At 63.6% G+C, this 21,652-nt stretch overlaps 1 protein-coding gene across 1 annotated transcript in view; it reads right to left on the bottom strand.

Moving 5' to 3' along the window:
* COL20A1 (collagen type XX alpha 1 chain) overlaps positions 1 to 21,652 on the bottom strand; it is a 32,048-nt gene that overhangs the window by 1,870 nt on the left and 8,526 nt on the right. The window contains exons 5-33 of the mRNA XM_070588550.1: positions 21,283 to 21,426; positions 19,797 to 19,955; positions 19,349 to 19,468; positions 18,604 to 18,768; positions 17,665 to 17,829; positions 17,244 to 17,401; positions 16,791 to 16,920; positions 15,793 to 15,938; positions 15,589 to 15,712; positions 15,252 to 15,388; positions 14,608 to 14,737; positions 14,099 to 14,241; positions 13,800 to 13,932; positions 13,276 to 13,418; positions 12,950 to 13,079; positions 11,243 to 11,278; positions 9,792 to 9,930; positions 7,639 to 7,781; positions 7,269 to 7,378; positions 6,611 to 6,769; positions 6,439 to 6,516; positions 5,846 to 5,932; positions 5,029 to 5,082; positions 2,525 to 2,578; positions 2,333 to 2,386; positions 1,931 to 1,984; positions 1,033 to 1,104; positions 273 to 308; positions 106 to 154 (exon numbers count right to left, since the gene is read on the bottom strand). Of these exons, the coding sequence (XP_070444651.1) occupies positions 106 to 154; positions 273 to 308; positions 1,033 to 1,104; positions 1,931 to 1,984; positions 2,333 to 2,386; positions 2,525 to 2,578; positions 5,029 to 5,082; positions 5,846 to 5,932; positions 6,439 to 6,516; positions 6,611 to 6,769; positions 7,269 to 7,378; positions 7,639 to 7,781; positions 9,792 to 9,930; positions 11,243 to 11,278; positions 12,950 to 13,079; positions 13,276 to 13,418; positions 13,800 to 13,932; positions 14,099 to 14,241; positions 14,608 to 14,737; positions 15,252 to 15,388; positions 15,589 to 15,712; positions 15,793 to 15,938; positions 16,791 to 16,920; positions 17,244 to 17,401; positions 17,665 to 17,829; positions 18,604 to 18,768; positions 19,349 to 19,468; positions 19,797 to 19,955; positions 21,283 to 21,426 (3,252 nt within the window). The remainder of the gene's footprint in view (positions 1 to 105; positions 155 to 272; positions 309 to 1,032; positions 1,105 to 1,930; positions 1,985 to 2,332; positions 2,387 to 2,524; positions 2,579 to 5,028; positions 5,083 to 5,845; positions 5,933 to 6,438; positions 6,517 to 6,610; positions 6,770 to 7,268; positions 7,379 to 7,638; positions 7,782 to 9,791; positions 9,931 to 11,242; positions 11,279 to 12,949; positions 13,080 to 13,275; positions 13,419 to 13,799; positions 13,933 to 14,098; positions 14,242 to 14,607; positions 14,738 to 15,251; positions 15,389 to 15,588; positions 15,713 to 15,792; positions 15,939 to 16,790; positions 16,921 to 17,243; positions 17,402 to 17,664; positions 17,830 to 18,603; positions 18,769 to 19,348; positions 19,469 to 19,796; positions 19,956 to 21,282; positions 21,427 to 21,652) is intronic.

Genomic DNA, 21,652 nt, shown 5'->3' with positions numbered 1-21,652 from the left:
CCTTCCAGCCTCGTGGGGGTGAGGACAGAGATGGGGGGAGGGCAGTGGGAGGCTCAGGGGTCCTCACGAGGAGGCTGGGCCACTCACTCTGGATGGCAGACTCGCAGGCCTGGCTCACGAGCTGGTAGACGGTGGCCAGAGACTGTGGCTCGCCCTGCGAGGGAAGACAGGCCATGTGGCCGAGCGCCATGACCAGCCTGGCCAGTGTGCACGCCAGTGCCTCCTGTGACCCCTCGGGCAGTACCTGGACCCCAGACGCTGGCCACACTCACCTTCTCTCCCCGCTCCCCCTTGGGCCCCGGCAGCCCCTGAAGCAGGAGGAGACGGAGAAAAGCAAGTCAGCAGAGTGACACGCTAAGGGACTCCAGCAGAGAAGCCTGGACTCCCGCCACCTGCTCACAAGCCTCCAGGGGCTCTGGGCAGTAGAGGCCTTGAGCCGGCCTGGGTCAGCTTCTCCTGACTTCAGGCAGACCTGACTGCCACTCACAGCGTGGGGGGTCCCATCCATACGGCGGGAGGGAGACCAGCCTCCAAGACCCGCAGGGCGGGCAGAGCCGAGGGCCCATCCTGAATCCCTGGTCTAGGAGGGCTGGCGGCAGGGAATCCTCAGGGGCAAAGGACCCACTTTTTGCCAATGCCAGCTGGTCCCCAGCAGCTGGGACGCTGCCCCAGGGGAGAGCAGACATGCTGAAGGGCCCAGAGCCAGCACCCAGGCCTAGAAGCCAGCCAGGCGGCACAGAGCACTTCCCTACCCCGGCTCACCTCCCTCCACCTCCCGGGAACCTGCTGGAGCCCCCACCCTCTCGAGCCCACAGGATCCCCTGCCCCAGGCCCTGGTCTGTCCTGGCCTGCAGGGGTGGCCCCGCTTTCTACTCCCACAAGCCCCAAACCCAAGCCCTGCGCAGGCCTCGCTTTACGAGTGTGCTGGTGGCAGGAAGTCCCTGAGCGGTCAGCGAGGCCCGAGTGGTCAGCAAGGACAAGTTTGCACACCTTCGTCTTCCCTCTCACCTTTGGTGTGGGGAGGGGACTTACCGTGGGCCCCACGACCCCTGGGGGTCCTCGCTCCCCGCTGGTGCCCCTGGCCCCTGCCACACCCCGGAAGCCCTGTGAAGATGCAGAGCCCGGGCTTGGCTGCAGCCCCGGCAAGTCTGGCCCCTGTTCCCTCCAACCCTGGCTGCCGGACATCCCGGTCTCCACTGCCCTGGACCAAGACCAGACCCCTTGCTTGTCCCCAGCCTCCTGCAGGCTGCACATCATCACCCTGCCCAGGTCCCACTGTCCCCACGCTGTGCCAGGACAGACCCCACCCACGCCACCCGTAGGCGCTGACTCTGCACTGCGCAACCCCTGGCTGTGTTCCAGTTGTCCCCAGCGTGACCACAGGCCAGGCCCCTGCAGGATCTTGGTGGGGGCCGGGCTGCCTGCCTCAGACCCCGCTGTGGAGCAGCTCCCAGGCGCTGAGCTCAGCACTGACCGCCCGGCTTGGAGAGAGGGTGTCTGAGCACAGGGTGTCCTCGGGCTGCCAGGGGGTATCGTGCTGCTCTGGACGCACAGAGGGGAGAAGGGGGCCTGGGCCATGTCCCCACAGCCAGCCTCACCTGTCTGCCCTCCCCAGGCCAATCCGGAGCAGGCACCTCCTGGCCGTGTGGAATCAGGTGCAGGCGTGACTGGGGTGCTGTACCAACTGCCCAGTGGGGGTAGAAAAACCCTCGCCAGAGCGGCTGCTGCCATACTCCAGGGCGCAGGACACCCATGTGCCCAGCAGAGCCCTAGAAGGTTCTGCCCAGGGGAGAGAGACCTCCCCAGGTCCCCACTTGGGGGTGACCAGGCTGCAGCCAGGATGTGGCCGACTGTCCAGTTCAGCCCCGAGGAACCTTGTGGGGAGTGGTGGGGGCGGGCATGGGGGGCTCAAGGAGGAGGCGGTGCCTACCCTGGGTCCGGGGGGTCCGGGCAGGCCAGCAGTCCCCTCCAGGCCTCTCATTCCCTGAGGACAAAGGAAGGGGTGAGCTGGGGCAGGGGGCCCCTACCCGACGCGTCCCTCCCATGGTGACCCATGTGGCCCCCGCGAGCAGCACCCAGACACCCCATGACCCACCCTGTGAAGGCGGGCTGCATACCCGCCCCTTGCTCTGAGAGCAGACAAGGCCGGCCAGGCTCGGGGCTTGCCCCCGCCCCGGCCAGTGACCACACCTGCCCCCCGAGGACTGATGCTCCCTCCCCCCGCCCAGACCACCTGTGGGGGCAGGATGGGGTGGGAGTGGGGGGTGGAGAGGAGAAAGCCCCCTCCACAGCCTCCATCTCAAGACCCTCCCTGAATGAGCTTCTCTCCCACCTTTGGTCCCTGGAGGCCGACCTTTCCGGGGGAGCCCTGGTGGCCGGGCCGGCCCTGGAAGAGAACAGAGGCGGCTGGCCAGGCCAGGGCCAGGGTCTGTCCCAGAGGAGGAGGCCCGGTCCCTGAGACCTGCATCCCAGCACGTGCCGCCATCCCTGCCCACACGCCCTGAGTGTGGTCTGACCCCGCTACCTGCAGGCCCGGGAGTCCATGGTCCCCCTTCTCGCCTTTGACCCCTGGTGGACCCTGGAGGGGAAGACGGACTGGGCAGCAAGGCAGAGGGGAGAGAAGGGCTGGGGTGGGTGACAGCGAGCAGGAGGGAGATGGGAGGCAAAACCTACCATGGGTCCCTGTATGGTGCGACCCTGGGTCCCTGGCGACCCCTGCTGACCTCCAGGACCCTTGGGTCCCATCTGTCCGGGTGGTCCTGGCTCTCCCTGGAGACACAGGGGGAGGGCTGAGAAGGCACACAGCCCCTCCTGCAGCCCCTCCCCGATCCTGCCCTCAGTGGCCCACCCAGGCCTCCGGCCAGCCATGGTATCCAGACCCAGGCCCACACGGAGGCGTCTGCTCTCATTCCCTGAGGACAAAGGAAGGGGTGAGCTGGGGCAGGGGTCTCATACCCCACACGTCCCTCCCATGGTGACCCATGTGGACCCCATGAGCAGCACTGCCCCACGCTGGAGGGGTCCTGCCACGGCCCCACCTAAAGCCAGGAACTCGCCAAGTTCGCGTCACGGGTCACAGAGCTAGTGAACAGGAGTCGGGAAATATAAACCAGTCTGTCCAGCCCCAGGCCAGCCCGCGACCCTGACTCGGGTTTCCAGTGGTGGGGGAGTTGGGGGGACAGTGAGAAAACCCCGACGGGCCAGTCACAGAGCTCTGAACCCCAAACACCAGACTCAGACCTCACTGAACTTTCTAGCAGACCTCTAAGGGAAAGACACCAACGCTACTTGAATAGTTTGAGACGGTGGAAGAAAGGAGAGAATGCTTTCAAACAATTTTTGTGAATTAAGCAGATCAACGTACCAAACTCTGTAAAGAAAACAGCAGACGTTGTCATTTATGAACATCAGAGAAAAACCCTAAATAAAACATTAGCAAACGGAATCCTGCAGCATTCGATGGACAGGAAGCTCTCAGTGACCAGGCTGGCTTTTTAATGGATGCAAGAAGAGTTCAGTGTTTAGGAGTGAACCTAAATCATTCACTAAACCAATGCTCCAAGAAGAAAAATTATTTGACTGTGTCCATAGCAGCTGAAGAAGCACTAAATCTTATTTAATATCCAGTCTTGACTTTTAAAATCTCATTATAAAATAAGAATACCACCACATGTCGCTTAACAACGGGGACACACAGAAACACGTGATTAGGCGATCTCTTCGTCGAGCGAACATCAGAGTTACTCACACACACCCGGCAGGTAGCGCCTCCAACACACCCAGGCTCTGTGGCACTGATCCTACGGGACCACTGCTGCCTGTGCAATACGTCGTTGACTGAAACATTGTTATGTGGCCCCTGACTGTGAATGGACTCTACTATCACAGGACAGAACAACCTGTCCCGGTTCCCAGGCCAGCACCACACTCAGTGGATGGACAGTGGGGCCTTTCCATTCAGTCAAGATGAGCGGGTCTGCTACCACTGCTGCTCTTGGACAAAATTCTGGAGTTTTCGTCAACACCATCACAAAAAAAATAATGAGAGTCATAAAAATTGAAAAGGAGAAAGTGAAGTAATGTTTTTCAGGTGATGTAAATTTAAACCAGGAAATTCCAAGAAAGCCATGTGAAAATAATAAATTATTACAAATGAGATCGTTGAGTAAGAAAGGAGAGCACAAAACAACACGTGGAGACCGAGGTTCTGGGAAGACGGAGGCAGAGCCGGGAGCGCCAGGAACGGGTCTCCACCTGGACAGCAGCCATGGCAGGCTGTCCGCAGTCACCGCTGGGGACTTGAGCCTGTGGAAAGCTTGGGATCAAGAGTGAGCTTAAGTCAGGGAGGGGCTGGTGGTCCATCACAGTATGGTGAGGACTGGGCGGTGGTCTCACCTTATGCACAATAAATTTAGAGGAACTGACGTTTGAATGTGTAAAGGTTCTGGAAGGAACGAGAGGAAGTGCCTCTGTGCTCTGACTGAGGAAGAGCTTCCGAAACGGACCGAGACAGGCAGGACCCACGGCAGACAGACCCATAAGCCTGACCAGATAAAGGTCACCTGAAAAAGCTACACAGACATGCACACGGCCAGCAAGGTCAAAGGATGACAGAACGGCGTAAAGCTCGTCGGCCTCAGCCCCCAGGTGTGGGGCGTCAGTTCCCATATTGCACAGGGCACTCCAGGAATGGACGGGACAGGGAGCCCGTGGGGAAGGGGCCAAAGGACCAGAGTCCAACAGAAAACCCCAGCAACTTCCAAAGGGTGTCGAGCTGCTTGTAAGAGACGCAAATTCACATGTCGTGGACAGACATCTTCACCTACTCCTGTGACCCTCCTTGTTCTCGGGTGCAGGGTGGGGAGCTGGCCCCTCACTGAGGAGGGGAGGGTACCTGCTCCCAGTTGGGGAGCCCCTACGCCTGGGGGAGGTCACGTGGGGCTCACTCCTGCGTGTTTGCGAATGTGCTGGGGGCTTCTTCTGGAAGATGGGATCCAGGACCCCACCCCAGGACTCCCCACGACTTACCCTGGGCCCTGGGGAGCCCTGCTCTCCTGGCGCTCCATTCCTCCCGGGGATGCCCTGCAGGAGTGCAAGCAGGGCTGAGCCCCAGCACCACCTGCGAGGCCGGTGCACCTCGGGGCCCCAGCATTGCCCTGGACTCCATCCCCACCTCTGGGTGGAGAAGGGGAAGGGGATTCTGGGGCGAGGTCACCCTGACCTGTCCTTCCCTGCCACGGCCGCTGGTTAGGTGCGGACTCGGGTTCAGGGGCCTCCAAGCTCAAACCCTGGCCCCTCCCTGCTGAGGTCTGTGGACCACTGAGCACCGAGTGAGAGCTCGGTGACTGACCTTCACCCAGCACCCTGGAGCCTTGGGCTGGCAGAGGGGCTGGCCTGCCCCATGTGGGGCCCAGGGCCTGGAGAGCTGCCTCCCCTGGGGCCTGGACGGAAGGGCCCCCCTCCTCCGGGCTGCCCCACAGCCCAGAGTGCCACGTCACACCAGCCTGCCATCACCAGCACAGTGCTGCAGACTGGCTGGGCCTCTGCCCCCACCTCAGCGGGGAAACTGGGGACATGCTGGATCTCACACCAGAGCGGGGTCGGCTTGGGAGAGGGAGGCCAGTGGGAGGAAGGGGCTTGCCAGCAGCAGGCTCGTGGGCCGGGGATGGACGAGGCAGCAAGGAGATTCATGAAGTGGGTCCCATCTGAGCTGCAGGCCTGGGGACGGCTGATGCGGCCTGCGTCCCAGCTGGGGGCGTAGGAGGGGGCACCCTCATCTGCCAGTGGCAGTGAGATGTTGCCAGGAGTCCCTGGTCACCTCCAGGGGAGGGGCTGCTGGACTCACTGGAGGTCCTTGTGGCCCTGGGGGCCCAGGGCTCTCTGAGGAGCAGGTGCAGGCAGAAGGGAAGGCCGGGCAGGTCTCTCCATCCTTCTGGAAGGAAGAAGACCCCTGCTCATTATGTGGACCCTCTGCTAGGCTCCTGTCTGACCCTAGAGCTCAGGGTAGCCATCGACATCTGGGTCCCAGGAACCTCCAAACCCACATCTGGGAGGTTGGGGGGAGGGGAGGGGACCCCATCCTGGGCGCCCACCCCTCAGGCTGTCCAGTACAAGCCCCAGACAGGACTCCCTCATAGGCCCCCAGCATGGTCAAGCCCAGCGTAGGGACATGGGGAGTCGGCAGGCCCCTGCTCACACCTGCCCCTAGAAAAGCGAAGTGGTACAGCAGCAGCCACCCTTTCAGCTGGGGGCTCCCTGGCCCTCTGCAGCCTGCCCTGCCGCAGGACCTCCAGAACTCTCCCATCCAGCTGCCTGAGGTCTGGCTCTGCCCTTGGAGGCTGCCTCCTCCAGGAAGCCTGCCCTGATCTCTCCCAGCACCCATGCCCTGGATGGCCATCTGCCCAGGCTCCACAGCCTGGGAGGGCACTGCCCACCTACCGAGGCAGGGAGCTCGCAGCACCTGTCCTCCTCTGCCCAGGAGTCACTGCACACAAGCTGCAGCGTCTGGAGCTGGAACTACAGGCAGGAAGAGCAAGTCAGTCAGTGCAGCTTGGGGCAGGAATCTGCTGGCCCCACTGGCCCAGCCTCGCAGGACTCGGCCCAGGCTCACCGTGGCAGAGCTGCTCCGGAGGCCCCGGGCCTTGGCCAGCCTCCCCAACATGACAAAGCCGGTGGCGGGAGGGCTGCCAGCCTCCCCAATGGGCCTCTCAGCCACCTTCTGGCAGTCCACGTAGAGCCTGACCCTGGAGCGGCCCACAGCCACGTGCACCTGCAGGATACCACGGGAGGGTCTCCTGCAGCCCCAGCCAGGAGGGGCATCCGTCCCTGCCCACGAGGCCAGGGCCAGATTGGGAGGGTGGCAATGCCCATCACCTGAGGCCTGACCATACCCCAACTCTCATGGGACCCCCCCTTCACTGGGCCTCAGTTTCCCCTCTGCAAAATGGACCAAATGACACCTGCCAAAGGCCCCTCCCAGGAACTTGTGGGACCCAGAGAGAAGGGCTGGGATGCTCTTCAACCCAAATTAAGATGGGGATGTCCAGGGCAGAGGGGACCGCAGGGGCAGAGACCCCAGACGGGCTAGTGCAACTCTCAAGGGAGGTTCTAGCATTCGGGGGTAGCCATGGCAACCAGGGCAGCCTACGGTTGGGAGGCAGCCTTGTCCTGCAGAGCCCCATGGAGGGGTCTGTTCCAGAACCTGGGGAGCCGGGCAGGGTCTCAGACAGGAGGAGGCCCACTGTGATCCTTCCAGAACCTTCCAGGACCTTGTGGAAGCTCCCGAAGAATATCCTCCTCACTTCGGGCAGGTCGAAGGTGACCTCTTGCAAGGTGGCCCTGAGGTCGTGGTTGAAGTAGGTCAGTGACTTCCTGCTGGCTGTGAAGTGGGGCGAGGAGCACGTGAGGCCTCCTGGGGCAGAGGACAGGGAGGACCTGACGCCCCCCAGAGTGGAACAGGGGCGGCCCCCACGAAGGCGTGAACCCCAGTGCTCCCCAAACCTTGAAGGCTGGGCTGTGGAGAGCAGCCCCATGGGACACCTGCCCCCCGCTGAGGGCCAGAGGCAGCATCGCCCAGGACCCACAGCCTGCAGGGCTTCGAGGGGCGACCGAGGCCCACCGCCCTCCCTCTGGACTGACCGTCCAGCAGGACCCCCAGGACAGGCTGGAAGTCCTCAGCCGTCATCTGCCACAGTGCGAAGGCCTCGCGGGGTGTCTCAGGGAGCAGGCGCAGGAGGAAGACAAGTGTATGTTCCGGGGGCAGGGCGGCCGGGTGGATGTCGCTGTGGGGCAGAGGTGGGGCCACCACGGGCCTGAGAGCAGGCCGCGCCCAGCCGCGGTGCTGCTGTCCCCAGAACCCAGACCCCAGGCCCCAGGACTGCAGAGCTGCAGGGGTCCACAGGCCAGGCTGGGGCCTCTCCTGCCTTGGTTTCCCCATGAGTGGCATGGGGAACTCCCCCCAGGGCTATCGAAGGAGTCAACAAGAAGTACCCCTACGGCATGGCACACACTCTGTCCCCGGGGGCTGGCCAGGACCAAAGGCCATCCCACCACAGCTAGTGTCCACCACAGTCCCAGGCAGAGCTTTCCAGGACCCCGTTCCTCATGGTCTCTGTGTGGTGGAGAGGATGCAAGTCAAGGGGACCTGCAGGAGGGTCCCTGGGACTGTCTCCGGGGGTTCAGGAGCCCACAAGCCCAGAGGCAGCTCTGCTGTCAGAGTGCTCAGACTGGGTGGGCAGTGGGCGTCTACACCGGGGCCAGTGCCCACCCAGGGGGCTGGAGGGTGGGAAGGGGCAGGGAACAGGGTCTTGGGTCACCCAGTAAAACTGTTCCTAACAGTGCACCCTCCCCATTTGCTTTCATTTGCTCTCAGGATGACCAAGAGCCCACAAGACCCAGCCCAGCCATGTTCCTGCTGGAACTGGCCCCAGGGCCTTGGCACATGCTTCTCTTTCTTCCTGGGTTCCCTCCCCTCCCCTATTCTCTCCCTAGTGGCTCTACTCATCTGCCACCTTCTCAGGGAGCCTTCCTGTCCCCATTACAGGGAGGGACCTCTCCCACTCTTAGTGGCCCTGGAGTCTCATTCATGGTAGTTATCATGGTGGGGGGGCCACACCTGTGCTGGGGCCCACACTTGTGCTGGGGGGCCACACCTGTAAGGCCGTCCACACCACCTCTTGGGCTGTGAGCTCCAGAAGGGCAGACAGACAAACGTGAAGCACCCATTACACTGTGAGGCCCTGGGAGAAGTCTGTCATTTGCAGAAAAGGGGCAGTTATGGGAGAGCCACCGCAGCATTCAACCACCGCGGCCGCCTCGTCTGCTCAGGGTTTGCTGCGAGAGTCGGAGCCGGGGTACGAGGAGCAGAGACTGCAGCTGTGTAAACCTTGGGGCTCCAAGCCCCAGATTAAAGATCGGACGGGAGGAGGGGCCATCAAGGAAGAGACAGGCGCTAGTCCCCTGCACAAAAAGTGCACCTTGCACCCCCCTAAAAAGAAACGAAAGTGGGGACAGACGGCAGGGGGTGCACACAGCAAAGATCGGGCAGGAGGCAGAGGGTGGTGAAGGGACGGTGGGCAGGCATCAATTCAGCCACGAAACGCCACGTGTGATGGGGCCAGCCCAGGGTGCCTACTGTGGCCGTCCTGCCACACCAGTGCTGTCTGGGGAGAAACAGACCTGAATCTTACTAGCATTGGGTGGGTTTTGTAAAATTACATATTTTGTAGTTTTCAAATTTCTATTACAGAGCTTGTGACAGACATTTGTAGTTTAAAACATTTTAACTTAAGAAAAAATGACGCCGTGCATATCAAAGTTCGATTTACGATTGCAGATATTTCCACGAACACAGAGGCTGGTTGCTTGACCTGAGTCGTCACGAGCGGAGTCAGAGCAGTTGCTTCTGACGAGCTAGGACATTTACCGATTCGCCTCATCAAATCAAACGCCCACAGGAGGCAGGGTTCTCAAGGGGACAAATTTGGTGGCTCCTTTGCAGAAGTCTGCAGGTTGGACCAATCGTCAGGCCATGTGGGGAAAAGCACCCACATGTGGCCTTATTCCACCCACGTGAGATTCATTAAGGTAAAAATTGAATTTCTGGAGCCCACATGCCGAGTGAGCACCGACTGCTGACGGGTCCGGGGCCTGGCTGGCTCTGGGGGATGGAGCCCTGGGCCTGGACACTTCTGCCTCCCGCCACCTCCCCTGGAGGGTCATGTGGGGACGTGGTGGGTGCCCCCACTGCGCCTGCCCCCCATCACATCACAGCCCGTCCCGCGCCCTCCCACCTGGCCCGGCGTGTCAGCTGAGCATCCTTGAAGAGTGTGAAGGTCCTAGTCGGGCCAAACGCTGAAGGCTCCATGGCCACACCGCGGACAGAGGCGTACTCCTTCTCCACCAGGCCGAAGGCCCCCATCAGGTCAAAGCCTGGACCAGACGTGGGGAGGACCGAGGGTCAGTCAGAGATGGGAGGTGCGGGGGGGAGGGGCAGGAGGTAAGAGAGGACAACCAGGTGTCAGGGTGACGGCAATGAGCAGGAGAGGAGAGAGAGGAAGCCCAAGGCAGGAGCTTTGGGCAGAGACAGGGAAACGGGGAGACAGAGACGTGGAGATGGCAAGGTGGGGAGAGAGGGAGACAGAGACATAGAGACAGGGAGACAGAGATGTGGAGATAGAGACGTGGAGATGGCAAGGTGGGGAGAGAGGGAGACAGAGACATAGAGACAGGGAGACAGAGACGTGGAGACAGAGACATGGAGATAGAGACATGGAGATGGCAAGGTGGGGAGAGAGGGAGACAGAGACAGGGACGCAGAGACGGGATTGGGTGAACATGAAGACGTCCAGAAAGGGAACACGGGGCCCTCAGGTGGGTGGGAATCTGGAGCTCAGGGCCTGGGTGGCAGGCAGGGGTCCACCTAGGTGCCCAGAGCCCCCACTGGCACCCCCGCCCCAGCCGTCCCTTCCCCTTGCCTCCGTCCTGACCGGGGAAAGGACACACAGGCAGCACTGCCGGCTCCTCTGTGTTCGCAGTTGTCGGCCCCCTCACCACTGTGTCCCACCCGCCCAGCAGAGCCCAGCGGTGGTCCCACCGCCCAGCCCGTTGAGGCCAGCTCAAAGTGCCCGTGACTTCCCCAGCGTTGATGGCACGAAGTGAACGAAAGGTCTTGTTTCTCTGGGTGCTCAGTGCGGCCACAGGGCAGGAGCGGGCAGCCTCGCCTGCCCCACCGCCGGCCAGAAGCAGGCCCTGCTCTGCAGCAGGTCTGAGCAGCCACAGCCCTGCTGCTCGCTGGAGACCCCGAGGGAGACTCCACCCTCAAGGGCCACCCTCCCCGCAACCTGTCCCCACTGCCCCAGTCCGCGCAGACCGTGGTGGGGCCCACACGTCGGCCCTCTCTGGTGAGGGTCTCAGACCCACGAAGAACTAAAGACACTGTGACCCCTTCGCCCCTCACACCGCCCAGCTCCTGGCCAGCAGAGGCTAGCAGAGGCCACACAGGACCCAGGGGCCCCAGCTTTGCCTCTGCTCTGCCACGTCCCAGCCCTGACCTTGGACGAGCGACCTTGGACAAGCCTTTGTGGGAACAAAGGCACCAGCCAACAACGTGAGGATGCCCCTGGAAGGTGTGCGCCCTGCCTGTCGCACGTCATCTTGGTTCCAGGCCACCCTCCCCATGAGGACCCGAGAGGAGCAGGTGGGGGTGGAGAGGGAGCAGCTGTCACTCAAGGGCGGGGCCTACCTGTGAGGGAGCCATCCGCGTGGAGGGCCCGGCAGGCTGCTGAGAGGTGACAGGGGCTTGGGTCAATGGTCTCCTCAGGCCTGGGTCTCCATGCCTCAGGGATGGGGAAACAACAGGGCTGCGTCCTGCGACCTTGGGGGTCTCACTTCCACGCCCCCAGAAGACGGTGCCCGCTGGGGGGGTTCTCGCTGGGGGCCACTTCCCAAGAGGGTACCAGCCACCCCGACGTGCCCCAGACGGCAGGGACAGGGAGACGCCTGGGTGCGCAGACACTCCCATCAGGGGCATGTGCGGCACTGCGGCCTGGCTGGCAGGCCTACTCCGCTGCCGGGCGCATAGTAGGTGTTCAGAAGTGTTTACAGGTGAGTGAGGCAGGAACTGGGACCCAGAGGGCAAGAAGCAGCTCTCCCCTCTAATGGGAAGGGTGCGGAGGCTCGGCAGCTGCCCACTGAGTAGCGAGGCCCCCTTCCCCAGGGGCATTCAAGCCAAAACTAGATGGTCTCAGGAAGGGGATGAGGCGGTCAGGCTGACCAGCCTTCGAGGGCCTTCTGGTCTGAGCGTCTGCGACTGTCCAAGAGAATCAGCATAAACAAAACAAAAGCAATAGGTTCCTCTCAGCTGGGCCTGGCCTGCAGGTGGCAGGACCCCAGGACAACTGATGCCATATCCACTGCCGGGAGCATCAAGGCAGGGCCAGCCCGTGGGCCCTGGACTCTAGCTGCAGCTGCCCTGGCACGTCCACCCACCCGCCCTGGGATCTGCATTCGGCTTGCCCACACCCGCAGGCTGTACATCTGCCCCGCACCTCCTGGACGCGGATACAGGAGGGACACAGGCCTGGGCATCTGCAGGCGAGGTTATAGCTGGAGCCCTGGCTGCATCAGCTGCACAAGGCTGGTTGGACAGGGGTGGTGTTAACACTGCGGTTAGCAGTTGGTGTTCTACGATATGGAAGGTTTCACATGAAAACTCTGAGTTCCCTCTGCAGCACTGGGCCCCATGTGGGAGTGACAGGGCCCACACGTCCTGCTGAGTGGCCCCTCCAAGCAGGTTCTGGACTTCTGGGTGCTGGCCAGGGTCAGGGTCTGTTTGGGTCTGGGGGCCTGGCTGGTGTCTGGGGCCTGGCTGGGTCTGAGGGTCTGGGGCCTGGCTGGGTCTGAGGGTCTTGGGCCTGGCTGGGTCTGGGGTCTGGGGCCTGGCTGGGGTCTCAGGCCTGGGGGCTTGGCTGGCATCTGGGGCTTGGTTGGGTTCTGGGAGCCTGGATGGCATCTGAGGGCCAGGTTGGGGTCTGGGGCCTGACTGGGGTCTGGGGGCCTGGCTGGCATCTGAGGGGCAGGCTTGGGTCTGGGGCCTGGCTGGGATCTGGGAGTCTGACTGGGGTCTGGGGGCTTGGCTGGGTCTGAGGGTCTGGAGGTCCACCTGGGGTCTGGGGGCCTGGTTGGGGCCTGGGGACCGGGTGCCCAACTGGGGTCTGAGGCCCTGGCTGGGTCTAAGGGTCTGGGGTCTGGTTGGGTCTAAGGGTCTGGGGCCTGGCTGGGTCTGGGGTTTGGGGGCTTGGCTGGGTCTGAGGGTCTTGGGTCTGGCAGGGGTCTGGGATCTGGGGGCCTGGCTAGGGTCTGGGGCCTGCCTAGGTCTGAGTGTCTGGGGCCTGGCTGTGTCTGGAGTTCTTGAGCCTGGCAGGGGTCTGGGGTCTTGGTGCCCGCTTACCTGTCCGGCCTGTGGCTGACACAGCCATACTCTCCCCTGCTCCGTAGACTGCAGAGACCAGCACCCTGTACTTGGTGGCTGCCAGCAGGTCGGGGAGTATCGCGTGGCTCCTGGGTCCTGGAACAGAGATCTGGGGGGACAGCTCCCCTGAGCAGCCCCTCTGGAGTGTCTTTGCTCGTTTAGGCATCTCCGATCCCTTTTATCTCTGTGTCCTACCCTGGAAGATCTACCACTCTCAACAGGCAGAGTGGGCTGTGTTGGCCCCATCGCCCCCAGGACCCAGGGGCCCACAAGGGCGACAGCTTCCTGGTTCCACCAAGACCCACCGATTTCTCGGGTCCTGAGCCTGAGGCCAGCGTGTAGGTGAGCCGGTAGTGGAGGACGTGGCCACTCGGGGGCGTCCAGCTGACCCGCAAGCTGTTGGGTGACTCGGAGGCCACGGTCAGGTTGGAGGGTGGGCTCCGGCTGACTGTGGGGAGAGCACAGGGGCTGGGAGCCTGTGCCCTGTACCACACCCATCGCCCCCACTGCCCCCACAGTCCCCCACCACGCCTGCTGCCCCGTGTTTTTGGCAGAGACAGGGCCACGAGGTCAGCTCTGGGACTGTTTTGAGCACTGTCACCACACCGGGTGACTTGGATCCTCAGCCACCCCCAGAACACCTGCTCTGAGGGCTCAGGGAGGCCCTGGGGACCCAAGGGGGCAGGCCAGAGGGTCAGGGGCTTGGGGAACTGCCTATCAGCGGTTCTGGGAGTTTGGGGTCCTGGGCCATGGAACCAGGAGAGTCTGGGGTCCCTCTGGGCTGTTCCTGCCCCCCACACAGCTGAGGGGCAGAGCAGGGGTCACCTACGGGCAGTGTAGCGGAGGGACACGGGGTCGCTGCGGGCCCCGTCCCTGTAGTAGGCCAGGATGGTGATCTCGTACTCCAAGTGCCTCCCCAGGCCGGGCAGGACAGCTGTGCCCAGGTTGCCAGGGACAGAGATCTGCAGAGAGGAGGGACCAGGTGTCCACTCTGTGGAGTAGTGTCCACGTTGGGGCCCGGCTCACAAGCCACAGGCAGGCAGGTGTCCCCAAGAAGCTGCAGTGGGCTCTGAGCAGCCCCAGAGCTGGGGTGTGGGAAGGGGGTGGTCCTCTCTCCCCACCCCACACCTCATGGGCCTTCCCATCTCCCAGGGGTGTCCACTTGATCTGGTAGACGAGCACGCCGGATGCCGCTGCGGCTGCCCAATGCAGCTGCACCTCGTCCCCAGGGAGCTCTGTCACTGACAGCTGGCTAGGGCTGGGGACTTTCCCTGGAAGACGGAAGAGGGAGACTTCGCTAGCACAGGGCCACCCTTGGAGAGAAGGCCCTTGGGGGCAGAGGGCACCCCATCCCCACGCGGAAGCCGTGCCACACACCCCCCCTTTCCCAGAACTGGGCTGCGGGCTGGGCACAGGCCCTGCTTCCTAAAGGTGCCCCAGCCCCCGCCTTTGCTCAGCCCTGGGGACCCTGGGTCCCTTCGAGGGCCCTGCACCCCAGCGTGACACCTGTCTGCCTGTCCCCACCTGGTTCAGCGCTGCACAGAGCAGACACCCCAACATCCGTGTTGACCTGAACTGTCTGTCGGGGCAGAAGGATGCAGCCCAGCCTGGGGACCCCTCAACGTCTGCCTACTTACGTGTGGTCAGGCGGCCGGTCAGTGTGGAGGAGCTGCCACCAGGGTAGAGGCAGGTGACTCTGACGGTGTATGTGGTGGAGGAGGAGAGGGGGCCTAGGGTGGCCGACGTGGCATTCCCAGGAGCCTCCGTCTGCAAGGCAGGTGGGGACACCCGCAGGGCCTGGAGCCGACTCCCCAGGCCAGGGAGTAGGCAGCCCCTGCCAGGATGGAGACCCAGGCTCGGGACCTGCTAGCCAGGACTGCCCCGTGGCCACCCCTAGAATGGGGAAATTGGCATAGACGGGGGCGTGGGGTGCAGGACCCACCACACTGGGGTCCTTGGGGCCTCAATCACCCCACCCACCCCCCAAACAGCCTCTTACAACACCACGTGCCCCTGCACACATCACACCGTCATCTACACATATCTATCTGACCCTTTGCCTCATGTCTGTCTCCTCCCCGCCCCTGCCAGCCTGGGGTCCCCAAGGGCTGGCACACTGCTCTGCGCTCCCCCTGCCCCAGGCCAAGGCTGGAGTGCACCAGGGGCGGGGGTTTTGGAGGGCTGAGGGCACTGGGCCCCCTGTGGACAATTCATTGCCCTGGATGCCAGGTCCCGCGGTGGTCCCACAAGACATTGGGTCCCAGGTGGGGCCTTCTCTCACCTGCCCGGAGTGGCCGCCCTTGCTGGAGACGTAGCTGACCCTGAAGAGGCGCACAGGTCTTGGGGTGGCCTCCCAGAACACACGGGCCGAGTCGTGGCTCACATCCGAGAAGCCCAGTCTGGTGGAGGCCAGGGCAGCTGCGGAGCACACCAAGGCCTCAGGGACCAGCTGCCGCTCCCTCCCCATGTGTATGGGGGAAGGGTGGGTGCTGGCCAGAGCTAGTGGGGCCACCAGGTAGGGTCTGGCATCCTCCACTGTGTGGAAGGCTCAGGGGACCAGAGTGGGCCTCTTCCCGGGAGTGCGAGGGGGTGGCAGCCTGATGGGGCCAGGCACTCACGGGTCCTGGCGCGGACGCCCCGGCCCTCGCTGGCCTCTGCCCCTCGAAGGCTCTGTACCCAGACGTCGTAGTCCCTGCCCGGCTCCAGGCCGTCCAGCAGCACCTCTGGCCGCCCCACCCGCACCTGCAGGGTCAGGGCACACACGCTGGCCCCTGCCGGCCCCCTCCTCCCCCGCCCCATCCCCGCAGGCTGAGGTCACGCACCTCTCTCCTGTCCGCCTCGCCCTTGGAGGGGGCAGGCGAGCACCAGACCAAGTAGTGGGTGGCCCCGGCCGCTGGCTGCCAGGTGAGATGCACGGTTCTGGGCGTCACTGCGGCCAGGGTCAGTGCCTGGGGTGGTGGCAGAGGCGCTGTGGGGACAGTGGGCGCCTTAGGAACGCGGCCCAGGCAGAAATCCTACCCAGGATCTCGAAGCGCACTGTGCATGCGTCTCCACGAGACAGAGGCCGGAGAACAGCCCCCAGGCGGGGAGGCCCCACAGACAAGTCTCAGTCTGTCCCCAAACTCCATCTGGGCCAAGTTCCAGGCTCACAGCTCTGGGGAAACACGGCCACCCCTGGGGTTTCTGTTTAAGGCCACTTGCCTTGCGGGTGGGGATACAAGGGCCCCAGGAAGAAGCCAGATGGAAAAGGCCGTGTGGTCTCATTTTTATAAAATGCCCAGAAATGGCAAATCCCTGGAGACAGAGATCAGGGTTGCCAGGCCTGGGGGGTGGGGAGGACTGGGGTTGATAGCCAATGCATAGGGGGTCTCCTTTTGGGGTGACAAAAATGCTCTAAAGGTGACTGAAGGGATGGGCGCACCACTGTGAATACACTAACAGCCAATGAATCGCACACTTGAAGTGGGGGAGTTGTAGGCCACATCTCAATGAAGCTGTCGAAGGGGCTCGTGGCTTCTCTGGGGGCCTGCAGGCCAGGGGGGCGGGAGCTGCATAAACCCTGCGAGCTGTGACAGGAATGGACGGTGTGATGGTGGCAATGACACAAATGATGGTGCTTGGGTTCAGAAGAGAACACTGAGGGCAGAAAGGCCCAGTGACTCAGCCTCGGTCACACAGCAAGTTGGGGGAGGTGCCCTCACCTGGGTTAAGACTCAGGACTGCTTGCTGCCCCACCCTTGCTGGTGCCAGGCTCCAAGGTGATGCTGTGGGTGAGGGTAGGCCCCCCTCCCTGAGCCCAGGCCCACCTCTACCCACCCACCTGTGGTTGCCAGGCCCCGCAGGCCCTCGCCGACCCCGGCCTCGTAGACGGGGAACACGGACACCAGGTACTCTGTACTGGAAGTCAGGTTGTGCAGCTCTGCAGACGAGGTGGGCCCCTCCACCACCACCTGGAACAGGAGCTGCGATGGAACGGGCAGGGAGGGGTGCCGGGGGCGCAGGGAGACAGCTCAGGTGAGGGCTGGGGTCGGCCCCTGCTTCCTTTACAGCGGCATCCCTGGCTCCGGGAGCAGGGCAGCTGTTGGCCACAAACCTGTCATCAGAGGTGAGTGCCCGCATGCTCTGGCCTGCTGCGGCCACCGGAGGGTGCTCTCAGGGTCTGGCTTTGTGGTGGCTGCAGGCTTGGCAGGGCCACACCCACTCTGCTCAATCCACATTGACTTGGCCACGGTGGGCCCTGACTTTGCGGATGCAGGCAGGGGCCAGCTCTCACCTCCCGGGGGATGCCGCCCTTGGAAGGCCGCCACACAATCAGATGCTTGAGGGGTGGTTTCGGGGCTGGGCTCCAGGACAGGTGGACACTGGAGGAGGTCACCTGAGTCAGGACCAGGCTGGTGAGAGCAGAGAGGGGGTCCGGGGCCGGAGCAGCAGCTGCCGGCGTCACTGTGGGAAGGGAGGTGACGGTCAACTGCCCCAGCAGGCAGCTGGCATTGGCAGCTCCACCTGCTGCCCATGGCAGCCACTTCCAGGAGGGACAGTGTTTCCCCAGGTGGGGGTGCAGACCCCTCAGAGCCATGAGAACTGGGGCGAGAGGGGGCTCAGGGCATTCCTTACAGGAGCCACGGGGCCCTGTTCCTCTGCTCAAAGTGGCTGCTGTGGGCGATCCTGCCCTCGCATCACCACCCACTGCTCACCTGGGCCCCCGCGCGGGCTCCTGCCCTGGACCTTCTGGCAGATGAGGCGGCTGAGCAGGCCGGCCAGCGTGCCGAGCTGGGGGAAGTCCTGCACACTGTGGACAGTGATGTCCAGCGGTTGGGACGCCAGGAGCCGCAGCTCCTCCTCATCAGCATTCTTCACGCCTGCCCACGGGGTTCGGAGGGTGAGGACGTGCCCATTCAGCACTGGGCCCATCTTACAAACGGGACCACTGGGCCCCTTGCCTGAGTCACTCAGCATGTTGGGGGGGTCCCTTCCCAAGCCACGTACCCAAGACCCCACAGGCCCCAGGATGGGGTCACCCGGCGGGTCCCAGTGACAGGCGGCAGCCCGGGGGCGAATGCGAGGGGGTGCTGAAGCCCGGACGGCCCCTCGCAGGCTGTGCTGCGCCTGCCTGGGTCTCGTGGCATTTGTGGCCAGGAGGGAGCCCAGTGTGCTTTCTTTGGGGTCCTGAGCACACTCTGCTGAGCTACTGCACACCCGGGGGCTGGGGTGGGGCATGTGCCAGAGGATTTGGGGCACCAAGGAGGGTTTCTGCTCCCAGGAATCCGCCCCCAAATCTAAGGTTTCCTTCTCAAGGGACAGAGTTAATAACTGGCCAGAGCAGCGAGCAGAGGAAGGCCCAAGGTGGGCTGGGCCGTGGGGCAGCGGGTGCCACACGGAGGGGTGCGGGGCGGGGAGACGTCCACAGACTGTGCTGCAAACTGGCCGACTGGCCAGGGAGGGAGCAGCCCCGCCCACAGACGCGGAGCTCCTCTCCGAGCCGAGACTCATCCTCCCCCTTCGCAGACGCACGGCGGAGGCTCAGAGGGGCCACGAGACCTCCAGCTCAGGTGAAGCCGGGGTGCAGACTCCCACCTGCAGCCAGGGGCCCACCCCGCTGCAAGAACTCCAGGGAGAGCCCGGGGGCTGCTCACCCACGGCAAAGACGTCGACTCCCAGCTCCTTGAGGACGTGGCCAGCAGTGCGGGCATCGTCCTGGGACTTGCCGTCTGTCACCAGGATCACCACCGTGGCTGCCTCTGGACGGGGACCCGCTGTGGGTTTCAGGTTCTGCTCCAGCACGTGGGTCAGGGCCAGGCCTTGGATGCAGCGAGAAAGAAGTGCAGGAGGCCCCCACGCCCCTCCTGAGTCCTCCCCGCCAGAGACGGCTCCACCAGCCATCCACCCCAGCACTCTGCCCTCCATGCAGTCCTGGCCCCCTTGGGCTGGTAGTGCTGGGAGAGCAGGGACACCAGCTCTCCTTCCCTCAAAGGCACCCCAAGCTCCAGGGGGGTGCCCCACACCCTGCCCCTCCACCAGCTGGCAGCAGCACTGGGAGCATCGAGGGAACAGGGAGGGGCCTGCCCGTGGGGTGGACCCCGAGGGGGAGGCTTCCACTAAGGCCATGCCCAAGCCCACTGGTGAGCCCCTCCCAGAAGCTTCTATGATTGAGGAGCCATCACTCTCAGCAAGTTGGCCTGACAGACACTGTGTTTTTTCCAAAGACAAACAGGGCTGACATGCCCTCTACAGAGGCGTGAGTCAGGCTTGCCGTTCGCCAGCCCTTGGGCCTGGTTTACACACTGCAACTCTGGGAGGGTGACCCATAGGACGGGGTGAGGGGCATCAGGACAGACCTGAGTAGACCCCCAAGGGTGGGGTCACGGGGCCCAGGCAGACCTGTGAACGTGTTTCCCCCTCTGTAGCGGAGACCGCGGATGGCTGCCAGCACCTCCTCCTTAGTGCCAAAGGCGTTCAGGTCCCACTCTGTCTGGGGGTCTCCACTGTACTGAGTCAAGCCTTGCAGGGAGGGGTGCACACAGCCTGCTGGAGTGCTGAGCTGGGCAAGACACCCAGCTTCCTGCTCTGCACACAGCCTGGCCTAGGGTCACCGGAGAGGGCGCCTGCTGGCTGAGCCCCAACTTCCCACCCAGAGGAGCCACCAGAACTGGCCCCAGGAGCCGGCTGATCCTCCAGTGCGGTGGGGCCCCTCCCCTCCTGCCCAGGCTGGACAGTGGGCCAGTGGGCTAGAGAGCACCTCCCTGCTCTCCCGAGGAGGCTGCCCAGTATCCACCCCACTTCCAGCTCCTCAGGAGGGGTCTGGCCAGGCCTGGGGCCCGGTACCCACCTACTTGGACTTTATCCGGCCCTATTTCAAAGGGCTTGATGACACTGGCCAGGAAGTCTTTGACCTGCTGGAAGTGACCGTAGCCGATACTCCAGGACCCATCCACCAGGAAGATCATGTCCACAGGTGTAGGGGGCGTGCAGCGGAACTGGGGGCCGGCTGGGCAGGCGGGGATGAGGTGAGGTGCTGGGTGATGCCCATCGCTGCTCTAGGACCCCGAGCCGCTCTGGGCTGGGCTCCAGCCCCCAGGATCCCCTTCCCTGGGGCTGGGGGAGGGGGAGGGGCCGTGGGCCTCTGGCCTCCAGTGCAGCGTGGGTCCCATCACTTAGAAAACCCCACATGAACCTTGGTCCATCGTCTCAGCCCTTCCGAGCCCCCCAGAGAGGGTCAATGAGACACCATGTGCTCCAGCAGCCTTGGCAGGGCTGCTCACTGCGTGGTGTCCATACAGGGGGCTGCTATGCAGGGTCCACCTTCCCTGCCCAGTCGACATCCATGCTCAGAGGGCAGCAGCTGGGGTGGGTGAGGGGTCAGCACTGTGGACAGCTCCAGGCAGGGCTGGGCGCTGTCTGTGGGGCCAGCTCTGGGCTGAGGCTTCACCGTCGGAGGTGGGGGGTCCTGAGCACCCAGGATCTCTTTAGAGACAAAGCCAGACCCCCCGATCTTGGGCTCCCTGAGAATTTTGCAAGACAGCACTTCCAGGCGGAGCCCCAGAGCCAGGGCCAGACCCCGCGTGGAGGCTCCTGGGCAGGGTAAGTGAGGTGAGACCCCCGCCCAATGCGGGAGGCACAGCCAGGCCCTAAAGACCTTGTGTGGTGGGGAGACCATCCTGGTGGACCTCAAGCCCACTGGAGACCCAGACCCAAGACCCCATGTGAGAGGGGCTGTGCCTGTATGAGAAGGGAGACACCTCCTTCCATTCCAAATCTGATTTGGGAGATAAAGTCAGGGACATCCAGGTCCAACAGACAGGGGAGGCACAGCCCTGCCCACAGGGCCTCAGGGCCCGGCAGAAAATGCCAGGTGTGTCTGCGCTGCCCTGGGTCACACAGCGGCCCCACCCCACAGGCCAGCAGAGGTGGTGCCCTGGTGGTTTTACCTGGCTCCTCTCTCCCTCCAGCGGAGGCCCTGGCTCGGCTCTGTTTCTCCAGGCCTGGGGTGGGCTGAGTGGGCGCCTTCCCCCCAGCATCTGTCAGTGACCGCTGCCCCTCGCCAGGCACTCCTGGGGGAGGTCACAGCTCTGTCACCTCTCACCTGCACAGGCTGGGGGGCGCTGGGCACTGGAGCCCCAAGTACACCCCCAGCGGGTGACCTGCTCTCAGGGGTTAGAGTGAGCCCAGGAGGGTGGCAGGTGAGCTTCAGGTGAAGCTAGAGAGTGTGAGGTCAGATGTGAGGAAGAACTTCCCGGCCACATGGGGAGAACACGTGAGATGCTGAAGATTACTCCCTCCTCCCCGAGACTCACCCTCACCCCACTTTGACCCACCAAGAGTGGGTGGGTCTTGGCTTGGGACCAAGGCGACTTGGGGCTCAGGGTCTAGGCTCCCCATACGGGAAGGGGTGGGCTCCAGGGCTGCACCCAGTGGCCTCCAGCTGCTCCTGCCCACGGAGTTACTCTTCAAATCTGTGACTGCAGAGAGACCCGAGGGGCTGTCAGGACCCCACCACCCAGGGTGGTAGCAGAGGCTTCGGGGGCCTGCGCACAGAACCCTCGCCACAATGGCGCACCCCAGGCTCTGTGGGTCCCGGCCCCCGCGAGGCAGGCGGGGGTGTCAGGAGCTGTAAGCTGGTCTCCCAGGCAGCTGCATGGGGAGCTGGGACTCGAACCCAGGCCTGGGACTCCCAGCCCAGCTCCC

Source organism: Equus przewalskii, chromosome 21, assembly GCF_037783145.1.
Source record: "Equus przewalskii isolate Varuska chromosome 21, EquPr2, whole genome shotgun sequence".
Classification (NCBI taxonomy): Eukaryota; Metazoa; Chordata; class Mammalia; order Perissodactyla; family Equidae; genus Equus; species Equus przewalskii.
The sequence above is the reverse complement of the archived record's forward strand: the minus strand, read 5'-3'. Positions and strand labels throughout refer to the sequence as shown.